At 36.0% G+C, this 12,530-nt stretch overlaps 1 protein-coding gene across 1 annotated transcript in view; it reads left to right on the forward strand.

The window, feature by feature from the left end:
- Positions 1–12,530, forward strand: part of HEATR5B (HEAT repeat containing 5B) — a 71,831-nt gene that overhangs the window by 22,318 nt on the left and 36,983 nt on the right. The window contains exons 15-19 of the mRNA XM_006083455.3: positions 446–621; positions 4,691–4,796; positions 6,320–6,510; positions 7,491–7,650; positions 12,278–12,467. Of these exons, the coding sequence (XP_006083517.1) occupies positions 446–621; positions 4,691–4,796; positions 6,320–6,510; positions 7,491–7,650; positions 12,278–12,467 (823 nt within the window). The remainder of the gene's footprint in view (positions 1–445; positions 622–4,690; positions 4,797–6,319; positions 6,511–7,490; positions 7,651–12,277; positions 12,468–12,530) is intronic.

The raw sequence follows: 12,530 nt of genomic DNA on the forward strand, positions 1-12,530 counted from the left end.
TTGGTGTTTTGTTTTGTTTTAGTTTGTTTTCTGACAGGTTGGAGAGGAATGGGAGTTAGTAGGTTGAGCATTTAGAACTGTTTTGCCCATTGAATACATTACCTCGTATGTACTTTTAAAAGGAGTTACTAAAGCCTCTTTTAAAGAAATTTTTGTGGGTTTAAGTGCCTTTGCTTTGCTTGGCACATTTTAAGGTGGGTAGCATAAACATGTTTTAGAATGAACAATCTTTTTCTTAAATTTATAAAAGGTGTTACTGATGGCTTTTTTAAAAGGCCAAATTATATTTTTACCTATTTAAAATTTTTCAAACTCAATCATTCTGTTCTTTTTTGTTTTATTATGTTTTCTCCTTCCTCACCTGTTCTATTCTTCATGCCCAATTCTTAGTAAGTGAATTTCCTAAAGTAGATTTTTGAATGATTTTCATGTCATTCTTTTGCAGCTCCAGCCAAACAGTGCATCCGGAAGTGGGGCTCTGGAGCATGACCCATCCTCCATTTATTTACGAATACCTGCTGGAGAAGCTGTGCCTGGTCCTCTTCCTCTCGGAGTTTCAGTCATTGATGCTTCCGTGGCTCTTTTTGGTGTAGTGTTTCCTCATGTTTCTTATAAACACCGGTTAGTATAAAGTCAATTAGGTCATTTTATGTAAATTATATCCAAACTGTAGATTTTCCTATCCCAGTTAACTCTGCAGTAGGGTGTATTACTGTTAAAACATTAAGCTTATACATTTAGTAACATAAGGAATACATACATGATTTTAAAAATTGCATGCAAAAATATTCCACATAATTTGAAACTGTTTTTAAGATTTGGCTCTGTGTACTAGCATCTGGTATCCATTATAATAGTTTGTTCACCATTTTATAAGTAGGTTTTGATTATATCTTTAATTAAGGGCATCAGTTTGATAAGTCTTTTGTTTTTGTTACTGAAGAAATAGTCCCCAATAACATTTGTCTGTTTGATGATCCAAGTCTAGAACTTGGGAGACTAAGGTAACTGGTTCTTTTTCTAATAGGACCTTTTGGTTTGCTATATTCTATGTCCTCATTTGCCATCCCTAAATTTAGTAGGCATTTTAAATATATATATGGTCATTTTCCCAAAAGGAAGATAGAAAATGAATTACTCCCAGTGATACCAACTAAAATCAAGGCTTAACTACAACAAGACTGTGCACACAGCCCACAAAGGGGTGCACCAAGAGTGTCCACCTCAGGTAATTGGGGAGGCTGAGCCACTGGGCCCTATAGGACACCTAGCACACAAAGCCACTCTACCAACACAGGGAAGCATAAAAAATGCGGAGACAAAGAAACAGGTCACAAATGACAGAAATGGAGGAAAGCAAACTACTGGATATAGAGTTCAAAACCACACTTACAAGGTTTTTCAAGAATTTTCTAGAAACCGCCGATAAATTTAGTGAGATCCTCCATAAATCTAGTGATACCCTTGAGGATATGAAAAAGGACCAACTAGAAATTAAGCATACACTGATTGAAATAAAAAATATTATACAGAGATCCAACAGCAGACTAGAGGATCCCAAGAATCAAGTCAAAGATTTGAAATATGAAGAAGCAAAAAACGCCCAACCAGAAAAACAAAAAGAAAAAAGAATCCAAAAATATGAAGATAGTGTAAGGAGCCTCTGGGACAACTTCATGAGTACCAACATCTGAATTATAGGGGTGCCAGAAGAAGAGAGAGAGCAAGATATTGAAAACCTATTTGAAGAAATAATGACAGAAAACTTCCCCTACCTGGTGAAAGAAATAGACTTACAAGTCCAGGATGCTCAGAGAACCCCAAAAAAAAGGAATCCAAAGAGGACCACACCAAGACACGTCATAATTAAAATGCCAAGAGCAAAAGACAAATAGAGAATCTTAAAAGCAGCAAGAGAAAAACAGTTAGTTACCTACAAGGGAGTACCCATACGACTGTCAGCTGATTTCTCAATAGAAACCATGCAGGCCAGAAGGGAGTGGCAAGAAATATTCAAAGTGATGAGTAGCAAGAACCTACAACCAAGATTACTTTATCCAGCAAAGCTATCATTCAGAATTGAAGGTCAGATAAAGAGCTTCACAGATAAGAAAAAGCTAAAAGAGTTCATCACCACCAAACCAGTATTATATGAAATGCTGAAAGGTTTCCTTTAAGAAGAGGAAGAAGAAGAAAAAGATAAAGATCAAAATTATGAAAAACAAATACATATCTATCAACAAGTGAATCTAAAAATCAAGTGAATAAATAATCTGATGAACAGAATAAACTGGTGAATATAATAGAATCAGGGGCATAGAAAGGGAGTGGACTGACAATTCTCAGGGGGGAAGTGATGGGGGGGTTCAGGAAGAGACTGGACAAAAATCATACACCTATGGATGAGGACAGTGGGGGTGGGGTGGGGTAAGGACAGAGGGTGGGGTGGGAACCGGGTGGAAGGGAGCTATGGGGGGAAAAAAGAGGAACAACTGTAATAATCTGGACAATAAAGATTTAATTTTAAAAAAATTATATGCCCTAACTGGTCTGTCTCAGTGGATAGAGCGTCAGCCTGCGGACTGAAGGGTCTCAGGTTTGATTCTGGAAAAGGCATATACCTTGGTTGCAGGCACATACCCAGTGGGGGATGTGCAGGAGGCAGCTGATTGATGTTTCTCTCTCATTGATGTTTCTAACTCTCTATCCCTCCCCCTTCCTCTCTGTAAAAAACCAATAAAATATATTTTTTAAAAATAATTTAAAAAATATTATTATATGTATATGTAAAAGATAACACAGATGTTATCTTTTTAAAAATGTTGGTTACTTGGTTAATTGCTTTTTAAAATGAGTGGAAATTTTTAAATATGAAATTTTACTTTACCCAGATGATCTTTAAGAACAATTGGTTGCCATAAAAATGTTAAGGAACATTAAATGTAAAGGAATTTTATAAAGTATCTACTTTAGTGTCCTTGTTTTAATCTAAGGAAATCCAGCTCTAAGACTTTATGATTTCTCTAAAGTAATCCAACTAGTTATGGGAGCTAGAACCCAGAAATATTTTAATTATAGCCAATCATTTTTGTGGAACAAGGTTATGTATAAATAGATAAATTCTTTTAAAGTATAATAAATAACAAATATTCAGTGATTGAGGAATAAATAATGACAGGCTGGAATACTTTTTACAGTTATCAGAAAATACTCATTATGCAATGTAAATGGAAAAAAGTAAAATAAAAATCAAGAAGTAATCTCAGTTTGGCATTTTAAAATACATAAAAATGTACGTGTATTTACATAAGAAAAAGACCTAAAAGAAAATGAATGTACCCAGGGGTAACTGGTTATTTCTGGGTAGTTTTTGTTAATAGTTTTCAAATTAAATTAAATGAATATTTTATAAGGAAAGATATTTTAAAATATGCTTTTTTAAAAAGTTAAGCATTTGAGGTCAAGTACAGGCAAATGATGCTTAACAGTAATGTTGGAGACCATGTGTGTCTTCTTATGTGTGACCTTAAAGCAATGTGAGTAATGCCCTGCCTTTCACCCATTGATAGAATGGAAATCTGTGTCAGAGCAGGTGTGGAAGTAGTCAGTGTTAGTCCCCAGTAGTTCTCACTGGAGTTCCCATAGGGGGCAGGAATTCTGTGATTTTTGAAGGGTGCTTTGACCCAAGACCCATGTCCTATTGTAAATTGAGCTTAAATCCTTATAGTGTCCTTAGGGAGATTTTGATTTCCTACTTTAGGTCATAGTTACCTCAGAACTAAATCCATTTTCTCTAGATTCCTTTGCCCAACCCCATTTCTTTTTAGAAGAATCTGAAATGATCTCTTTCTCTTTTATCAGAATAGTCTCAAATGACTGTGATTGATTTATTTTTGTTAGCTGTCTCATTTAAATATGTTGGAAAGAATAAAAATCTAACTCACTTCTGTTTTTTTACATTAAAAAAATTGACCAAAGCTAAATCTTTGTTAAAAAATCTCCCTATGCCGAAACCGGTTTGGCTCAGTGGATAGAGCGTCGGCCTGCGGACTGAAAGGTCCCGGGTTTGATTCCGGTCAAGGGCATGTACCTGGGTTGCGGGCACATCCCCAGTAGGAGATGTGCAGGAGGCAGCTGATCGATGTTTCTCTCTCATCGATGTTTCTAGCTCTCTATCTCTCTCCCTTCCTCTCTGTAAAAAATCAATAAAAAAATATATTTAAAAAAAAAATCTCCCTATTAGTTTCTAAGGATAGGACATGAGGTACTATTTTCTTCTGAGAGTATTTTTTAAAACTATGCTACAATCTTTTATTTCCAGCTTAAAAATCTTCCACACAGATGCATAATCAATTATTGTTATTCTATTCAAGAAAACCTGAGCACCTACTATATGCCATATACTTTTTTGGATACTGGTGTTCATGTTAAAAGTCATTGAAATTATGACCTTATTTTCCTGGTTGATACTTAATATTCAGTCTCTTTTCTTGTTTCAATTGATAGCCATCTGTCCATAAACTAATTCAGACGGAAGAAATCTGATTTGGACCAGCTGTGGGAATGAGATAGAAATGAGATAGCTTGAGGCATCATTTGTTAAACAATTAGCTCATACTCTTCTTATCTCTAATTTCGTGAGCCATATTTGAGTAAAAAGTGTTGTTAATTTGCTCTTATTCTATTATAGACTGCAGATGTTGGATCACTTTGCTGAATGTGTTAAACAAGCCAAAGGTGTCCGCCAGCAGGCTGTGCAGCTTAATATTTTTACTGCTGTTCTTAGTGCACTAAAGGTATTTACTTTAAAACATAATAAATATTCTGAACTACGATTTTAATTAATGCCTTTAACAAGGCAGGCATATCTAGATTATTGTGATGTTTAAAAGTATATCCCATGATAACTATGTTTTATATTAGTTGAGTTAAATTACTAGAAACTTTATATTAGGCTCATTGTAATTAATGTGTATTTTATATTTTAGTAATGTTACTCTTTCAGCTTGACCCCTGAGACTTTACAAATGCCAGTAGTTCAGACAGTCAGAATTTTCAAAAATGTCTGGCTAATGAAATCTAATATTCTGCTGAAAGTTAACAAGATGAAACTTAAATTTGATTTGTGGTTTAGACCATAAATCAGGAGAGGTTGTGTTATATAGTTGAAAAAATGCTGCATTTAGAGGTTGTGTTCTGGTTTTGCATAATACTTGGTTTATGTCTTTGTGTAATATATTTAATCTTCTTTTAACATCAGTTTCTACACGTATAAAGTGAAATGACTATTGCTTTGTCTCTCAGAGTTTGTTACTGTATTTTGCAGCCTGCAGCCTCTCATGATGTATTTGAAAACTTCTTATATTATTTAGCACTGAGTTAATTATTTGAAAACTTATTATATTATTTAGCACTGAGTTAATTATAAGGTATTACTATTTTAAAGTAAAATAGCAACAAGTACAACTGTTTAAATAGGCATGAAGTAAATCATGTTTCATAAACATCAGGGAAAGGGGATACAGGCATTGGTAGAAATATAGGTTTGTGCCATTTACATAACTGTTAGTATATGCCATTCTTAAAGATCGTCAACTAATACTAACATCTGAGTTTTTTAAAACACAAGTGGGGTGGTTATGGTCTTCCTCAGTGGTTGGGAAGCTAGTGAACCAACTGTAATACTTCTGTACAGAATTCTTTTCTATATAGATATGCTCGCTAAAGCCTTTGCTGTAGTAACATTTTCCCCAGGTACCATAACTTGGATTTTTGGTCTCAATGAGTAAATTAAGTTCCAGGACAGGAGGTATAGCTAGAATAGAAGTATTAACATTTGGAATGATGAACAAGCTATCTCAACATTCAGTTACTGGTTATTACCTAATTTAGCCTTTAGATATATAATTGGAGGTACTCTTTGTGACATAATTATCTTCTCTAGAATTTTTATATAAATGAATCAAAGATTCCTACTTATTAGGCCTTCCTTAAAGTTATGATGATAAATTTCAACCAGTTGGATAACAGTTAATTTAATAATACAGTGTTTTTATATATAAAAGCAACTCCCAGGGATTGTTGGTTTTAGGGCCCATGAACTGTAACTATGTTGTGTATCTGTATCATGTTTTGAATCATGTTTAGAAAAGTGGTTACCACTAATTTAACAGGTATCGACTCTATATGTTATATGCACTGGAAAGATGACTGAAGAAAATAATGTCTGAAGATATATGTATATTTTCAAAGATTATGCACATTTAAAAATTTTATTTAATGTGAATTATGACTTGCCTTTAAAAAAAATTAACCATAGGGCCTGGCTGAGAATAAAAGTACTTTAGGACCCGAGGAAGTACGTAAATCCGCTCTGACACTGGTTATGGGCGCTCTTGACAACCCCAACCCCATCTTACGATGTGCAGCAGGGGAAGCTCTTGGAAGAATGGCTCAGGTGGTTGGAGAAGCAACTTTTATTGCTAGAATGGCCCAATATAGCTTTGACAAGTAAGTGAGTCTCTTTACCAACAAGTAAGTTTCTTACATAGGCAAAGATGTCTTTTTAGATGTCTAATAAGTAATTATTACCTGGGCTATATGTTTTCCAAATGGTATAGCATGTGACAATATTTTGTGATTTTTCTCATAATGGCCTTCATTTTTATTTCAATAATTGATTAAAGTCTAGAATCCAGCTAGGTTGTAATATGCTAAGTGCTTTCAATGTGGTGAGGGCTTCAGTTTCAACTCTTGAATGTTACGTAATGGAATCAAGAAGAATGCTAATAGGATGTCTCTGAGTTATGTCTACTCTGCTCTGAGGAGGTGCTCTGAAGTCCTTTTCTCTTCGCCACTGCTCCCCTCTCCCCCTGCCATTATTTTTTCTATTAATTACCCACTTTTAAAAATGAGTCATTCTTTTTCTAACTGCTGCTAAGTGTATCTCTGAAATTATCCCTGAAACAGAGGAGAAAATTACCATTAGGTTTTAAGGATTTCTTTTAATATTAATTAAAAGCATTTACCTCAGAGTTCCAAATAAATATGATTAAAATGATAACGTGCAGTTATTATTGACTGTTGGTTGTTAATCAAGTACTTAAGTAGAGAAGTTGAAAATCAGTAGTGGTCAAGAATCAATATTTGAGTTATATAAATTAATCATTCTTAGCTATTACTGTATTTTAAGTACTAATTATACCAAACTATGTCATAATCATTAGTGAGGGAGGGAGGTGTGGAAGCAGTGGTTGTGAGCAATAGTTCTGAAAAGCTGTAGTTCCTCTTCACATTTTCTATTCAGTGAAATATATCACTTTAACCAACTACTTTAAATTGAGTAACTTGTTTGAGAGTGGAGAGAGAAATAATCATGATTGTAGTCTTTCATGATTTCCATAATAAACCCTTTTTATTGTGTGGCTATAAGCTTGTTATTGCCACAGGGAAATAGAAAACCAATCCCTGAAGTATACTTTTTTTCCCAGGTTGAAATCGGCTCGAGATGTTGTATCCAGAACTGGGCATTCATTGGCTCTGGGCTGTTTGCATCGTTACGTTGGTGGTATTGGCTCAGGACAACATCTGAAGACCAGTGTCAGCATTTTATTGGCTCTAGCACAAGATGGAACATCCTCTGAAGTCCAGGTATAATATTGATTTTATTCATTATAAAATGTTTGAATAATAGTGTTAGGAAAATTATTTGCTGTATAAAATTGTAATCATTCTAATAGGTTGGTAGAAAAAATGTATTGGGATCTTTTTTTGTCATTTTGTTTCTTGTAACAGCATATAACAGGAGTTTGTTTTTTAACCTAATCTTAAAACTGTCTTATTTTGGGAATTCAACCCATTCCACATACATTCCTTTAAACATATTTTCTTGTTATTATTTATCATCCATTGTACTTGTTTTCTCTTTTTTGCATTTCTACCTTATTAGATCTTTTTTGTATTTTTTAAATATCCAGCCTTCTCTCTCTCCCCTTTTCTAATACCCCAACCCAGGTCCAGGGTCATTGGTTGAATTTTCAAGTGTACTGTAAATTTTTGGTTTGTTTATAAATACAAATAGAATTAACTACATTGAGAGTCAAGAACTTCTGTATGCAAAGATGTACTGCATTCTTGATTTACCACTTCACATTGAAGCACCTGAAAATATTAATAATATATAAATGCATTATCATCCAACTTGCCAGCTTCATATTGGGATTCACAAGTTCAATTTTTATTACTACTTGCCATTAGTTTGTTGAGATGATGAATGAGTTCCTTTAGGATTAGATAAAAGACTCTAAATCCACTCCTCCCAAACGAGTTATTAAATTTAAACTAGTCTATAGGTTTAGTTTGCCTTAGACTTCTTGGTAAAGGTTTCTGGCTATGTAAAGCACAAAATTCCCAAAAATGTTAAAAATAAAAATCAAGTAATCTTGTTCCTTAAGAGGTGCCACACTACTTTTTTAATGCTGTTTTATACTAGTTTGGAAGAAAAATTATTTTACCCAGGCGGTTGCTGCTTGCTTCATTTATGTCAAAAAGTAGGTGCTACTGCCCTGGCTGGGTGGCTCAGTTGGTTGGAGCATCGTCCAGTATACCAAAAGGTTGTGAGTTTAATTCCTGGTCAGGGCACATACCTAGATTGCAGGCACATTTGTAAGGCAACCAGTCGATGTTTCTCTCTCACATGGAGATGTTTTTTTCTCTCTCTCTTTCTCCCTCCTCCTCTCTAAAATCAATAAAAACATATCTGTGGTTAAGGATTTAAAAAAGAGAGAATAGCCTAACCGATTTGGCTCAGTGGATGGACCATTAGCCTGCGGACTGAAGGGTCCCAGGTTCGATTCCGGTCAAGGGCATGTACCTTGATTGCGGGCATATCCCCAGTAGGGGTGTGCAGGAGGCAGCTGATCGATGTTTCTCTCTCATCGATGTTTCTAACTCTCTATCCTTCTCCCTTCTGTGTAAAAAATCAATAAAATATATTTTTAAAAAAATTTTTTTAAAAAGAGAGAATAGGTGCTAGTTATCTTTCTTCTTTTATCTTCACCATTTTCTCAGCCCTCTTTTGCTTTAATTTTTTGAAACCAAACTCCTCTAAATGACTGCCCTACATGGCTTTTTATGACAAGACATACTATGTAATAAAGAGCTAATATGCTAATGGTCATCACACCATGATTCCCTCACGCCATGACGCCCTCACGCCGTAACGAGCAATCATCAGGAGGCTGCGTGCACAGTGGACACACGTGGGTGGGTAGGGACTTGACGTTGGAGGTCCCGCGGCTTCATGCGGCATGGAGGCGGGTCCCGGCGGCTCTGTGTGGTACAGAGGAGGGTCACGTGGCTCCGCACAGTGAGGCTGGGGGTCCCACGGCTCCACGTGGTGTGGAGGCGGTTCCCGCTGTTCCAGCCTATCTCTTTGGGGCAACCATCGAGGAGCCCTGGATGGGTGGGTGGGGCCTATCTCTTTGGGGTGATCAATTGCAGGGCTCCCGCACTGTGAGAGAGTACAGGCCAGGCTAGGGGAACCTCCCTCCCCCCTCCCTGGAGTGCAAGAATTTCGTGCACCAGGCCTCTAGTTTTACTATACTTTGGATCAATTACATTCCCTCAAAGCTAATATTTTAGTTATATCTTCACAGAATAGTACAAAACTTAGTCTTAAGTGTTCTTCCCTGTTTCTTCTGTTTTGAGAATCCTAACTCAAAAATCATGTTTCACAGTTGTCTACATGTATTTAACTATAGTTACTGGAGACTTACTGTTCAATAATGTTTTCTTTTTTGTATCCTCAACTCCTTTCTTTTCTTTTTTTTAATATATTTTATTGATTTTTTTACAGAGAGGAAGGGAGAGGGATAGAGATTTAGAAACATCGATGAGAGAGAAACATCGATCAGCTGCCTCCTGCACACTCCCCACTGGGGATGTGCCCGCAACCAAGGTACATGTCCTTGACTGGAATCGAACCCGGGACCCTTGAGTCCGCAGGCCGACGCTCTATCCACTGAGCCAAACCGGTTAGGGCCTCAACTCCTTTCTTGATATCCTTGTTCTTAGGAGAACTTCCTCTAGCAATAGTTATTTTAGGAAGGGTCTTGAGTGGTATGCATATCTTAAAAGTAACTTCCTCTGCTTTCACATGTGGATGAGATTTTAGTTGGTTATACCATTCCTGGCACACAGTCCCTTTCTTTGATTATCCATAAATGTCTCAGTATCTTCTGTCTTCTAATGTGGTACATTGGAGGCTAATGGTAGCTTGATTTTTAAAACATTAAATTTTAGTAAGTATTAACATCTCAGTTTTTAGTCAGTGATCTATAAAAACTTCCAAATAAGTTCTTTAGAAAATTAAAAGTAACAGAAGCCCAAAACTAAAAAACTGATGTGCAAATACTATTTAAAGTTTCTCTGCAGTGTTTCTTTGAGCATCCAGGTAAAACTTCTTCTTTTATACTATGCATATATTTCCCACTTCCAAAAAAAAACAACAGCTTACTATGTTAATAAAATGCTAAATTAATGGTTGCTTGTGGGCATAACTATTTTTTTCCTCCATCTTTTCATTGCTTTTGCCAAAAAACATATCTGAAATATATTTTTTATGTCTATAACCTTATGTTTTGGCTTGACAGTGTGTAAGAATTTTTCTCTCTGTCCTTGAAGCTTAGAAATGTCATCAAATTCTGTATAAGTGTATCTTTTTATTTTATTAGAATTATTATTCATAAAAGAATTCATTTAAGTCTATTGTGTTTTTCCTCTTTTTTTTTTTTTTTGTATTTTTACTCTGTTATATGATAGTTCCTCCATTTTATCTTCAAGATACTGATTTTGGGTTTCAGCAAGACCTCCTTCATCTCTTCCTCTCCCCCAGCCCCCCCAAGTATTTTACTGGAAAAAAACATTTTTTTTTTAACCAATTCCCCCCCCCCCACACCACAAACACATATTTATCGCATGTTTTGCATATATTTCTAAAAGCCACATTCTGGGGGCAATGGATAATTAAAACCTGAGTTGCCATTGGTTGAGGCTTTATTGTGGGGGTTGCCCCATCCTTGCAATCTGGTTCCAGCCCTCCTAGGACACTTAAGCCATGCCCTCCCGAGCACTCGGAAGGCATTCCTTGGTCGGACCATTTTTGGGGGGGGGGGGGGGGGGGTAAGGGGGGCGCGGGTGCTGGAAACAAAAAGAAATTGCACTCAAGCCGGAGCCAACCGAGGCAAAATCGTTGGGTCTTGTTCGAAAACCTGTTCTCCTGAATTTTTAATATAAATTCTGGGTTGTTGGTGTTTTTTTTTTTAACATTTCTAGAAACTCCTTTGTGCTTTAATTATATTGTCTTTAGAAATCCTTATTATAGTTTTGTTACTTCCATTAATTTGTTTCTCTAAAATGTGTTCGTGTGCTCTGGTCTTACTCCATCAAAGTACTGTTTTCTTACTACTTTTGCTAACTCTGTCCGTAGGTATCGTTTCTGTACACAACCTGTCCAAGTCAGGTTGCTAAGTTCTCTAGGATTGGTGTAGAGTGTAGACTGACAGGTAGTAGAAGTTAAGGTATGGATTTTTTTCTACTAAGCTGGCACATTGGGAAACCTCTGTCCTCAGCTAACTGGTTCAGCTCTCCTTTAGAGCTGCCAACAGTAGAAATAAAAGATGAGCTCTACGCTGGTGTGGGCAGTTTGAAGCACTTTATATTTACTCAGGCCTGTGCTGATAACCATATAATGTTCTGGGGTTAGTTTTGTAAATGCTATTAGCCAGTGAGATTACTTTGTACTTAGTAAACATAAACAGGAGCCTGAACTGATTCCATGGCACTTGAAGAGCTGTTGTGTGTGTGTGATGGCTCTAGAAATATGTCTGAGTACAGAACATTGCCACGATCATTGTTTCATTTCAGGCGAGTTTTTTAGCAAAACTCCAATAGTACATACAATAAAGATACTGTCCATAAGCATCCACGGAATCAAACACTTATTACGTAAGTCATTATCTTTGACAGGGTAAAATATATATACATTATAGTAGAAGAAAAATTAGTTCACCATTGACATTTTATTTCTGACATTCAAAGCCACGCTACAGAGAACCTTTAAAGATATCAGTTGCTTTGGTTCTTGGTGATCGGTAATTTATGTGCTACCTTTTATTTCTTAAGGAATATATTTTTAAGTGTTTCTAGATCGTTGATTAAAAATTAAGATGATAGTATTTACTAAAATTTAATATAAAATTAATATATTTTATTCCAGACTTGGTCTCTTCATTCACTGGCTTTGATAGTGGATTCTAGTGGCCCCATGTACCGTGGGTATGTGGAACCAACATTGTCTCTAGTTCTTACCTTGCTGTTGACAGTTCCACCCTCACATATGGAAGTTCATCAGTGTTTGGGTAGATGCTTGGGTGCTATAATCACTACTGTTGGCCCTGAACTACAAGGTAAGTTCATCTTAAATTAGAGGAACTAGGCAGATAATTGCTATCTTTCAGTTTCCTGAATGT

Source organism: Myotis lucifugus, unplaced genomic scaffold, assembly GCF_000147115.1.
Source record: "Myotis lucifugus unplaced genomic scaffold, Myoluc2.0 scaffold_6, whole genome shotgun sequence".
NCBI lineage: Eukaryota > Metazoa > Chordata > Mammalia > Chiroptera > Vespertilionidae > Myotis > Myotis lucifugus.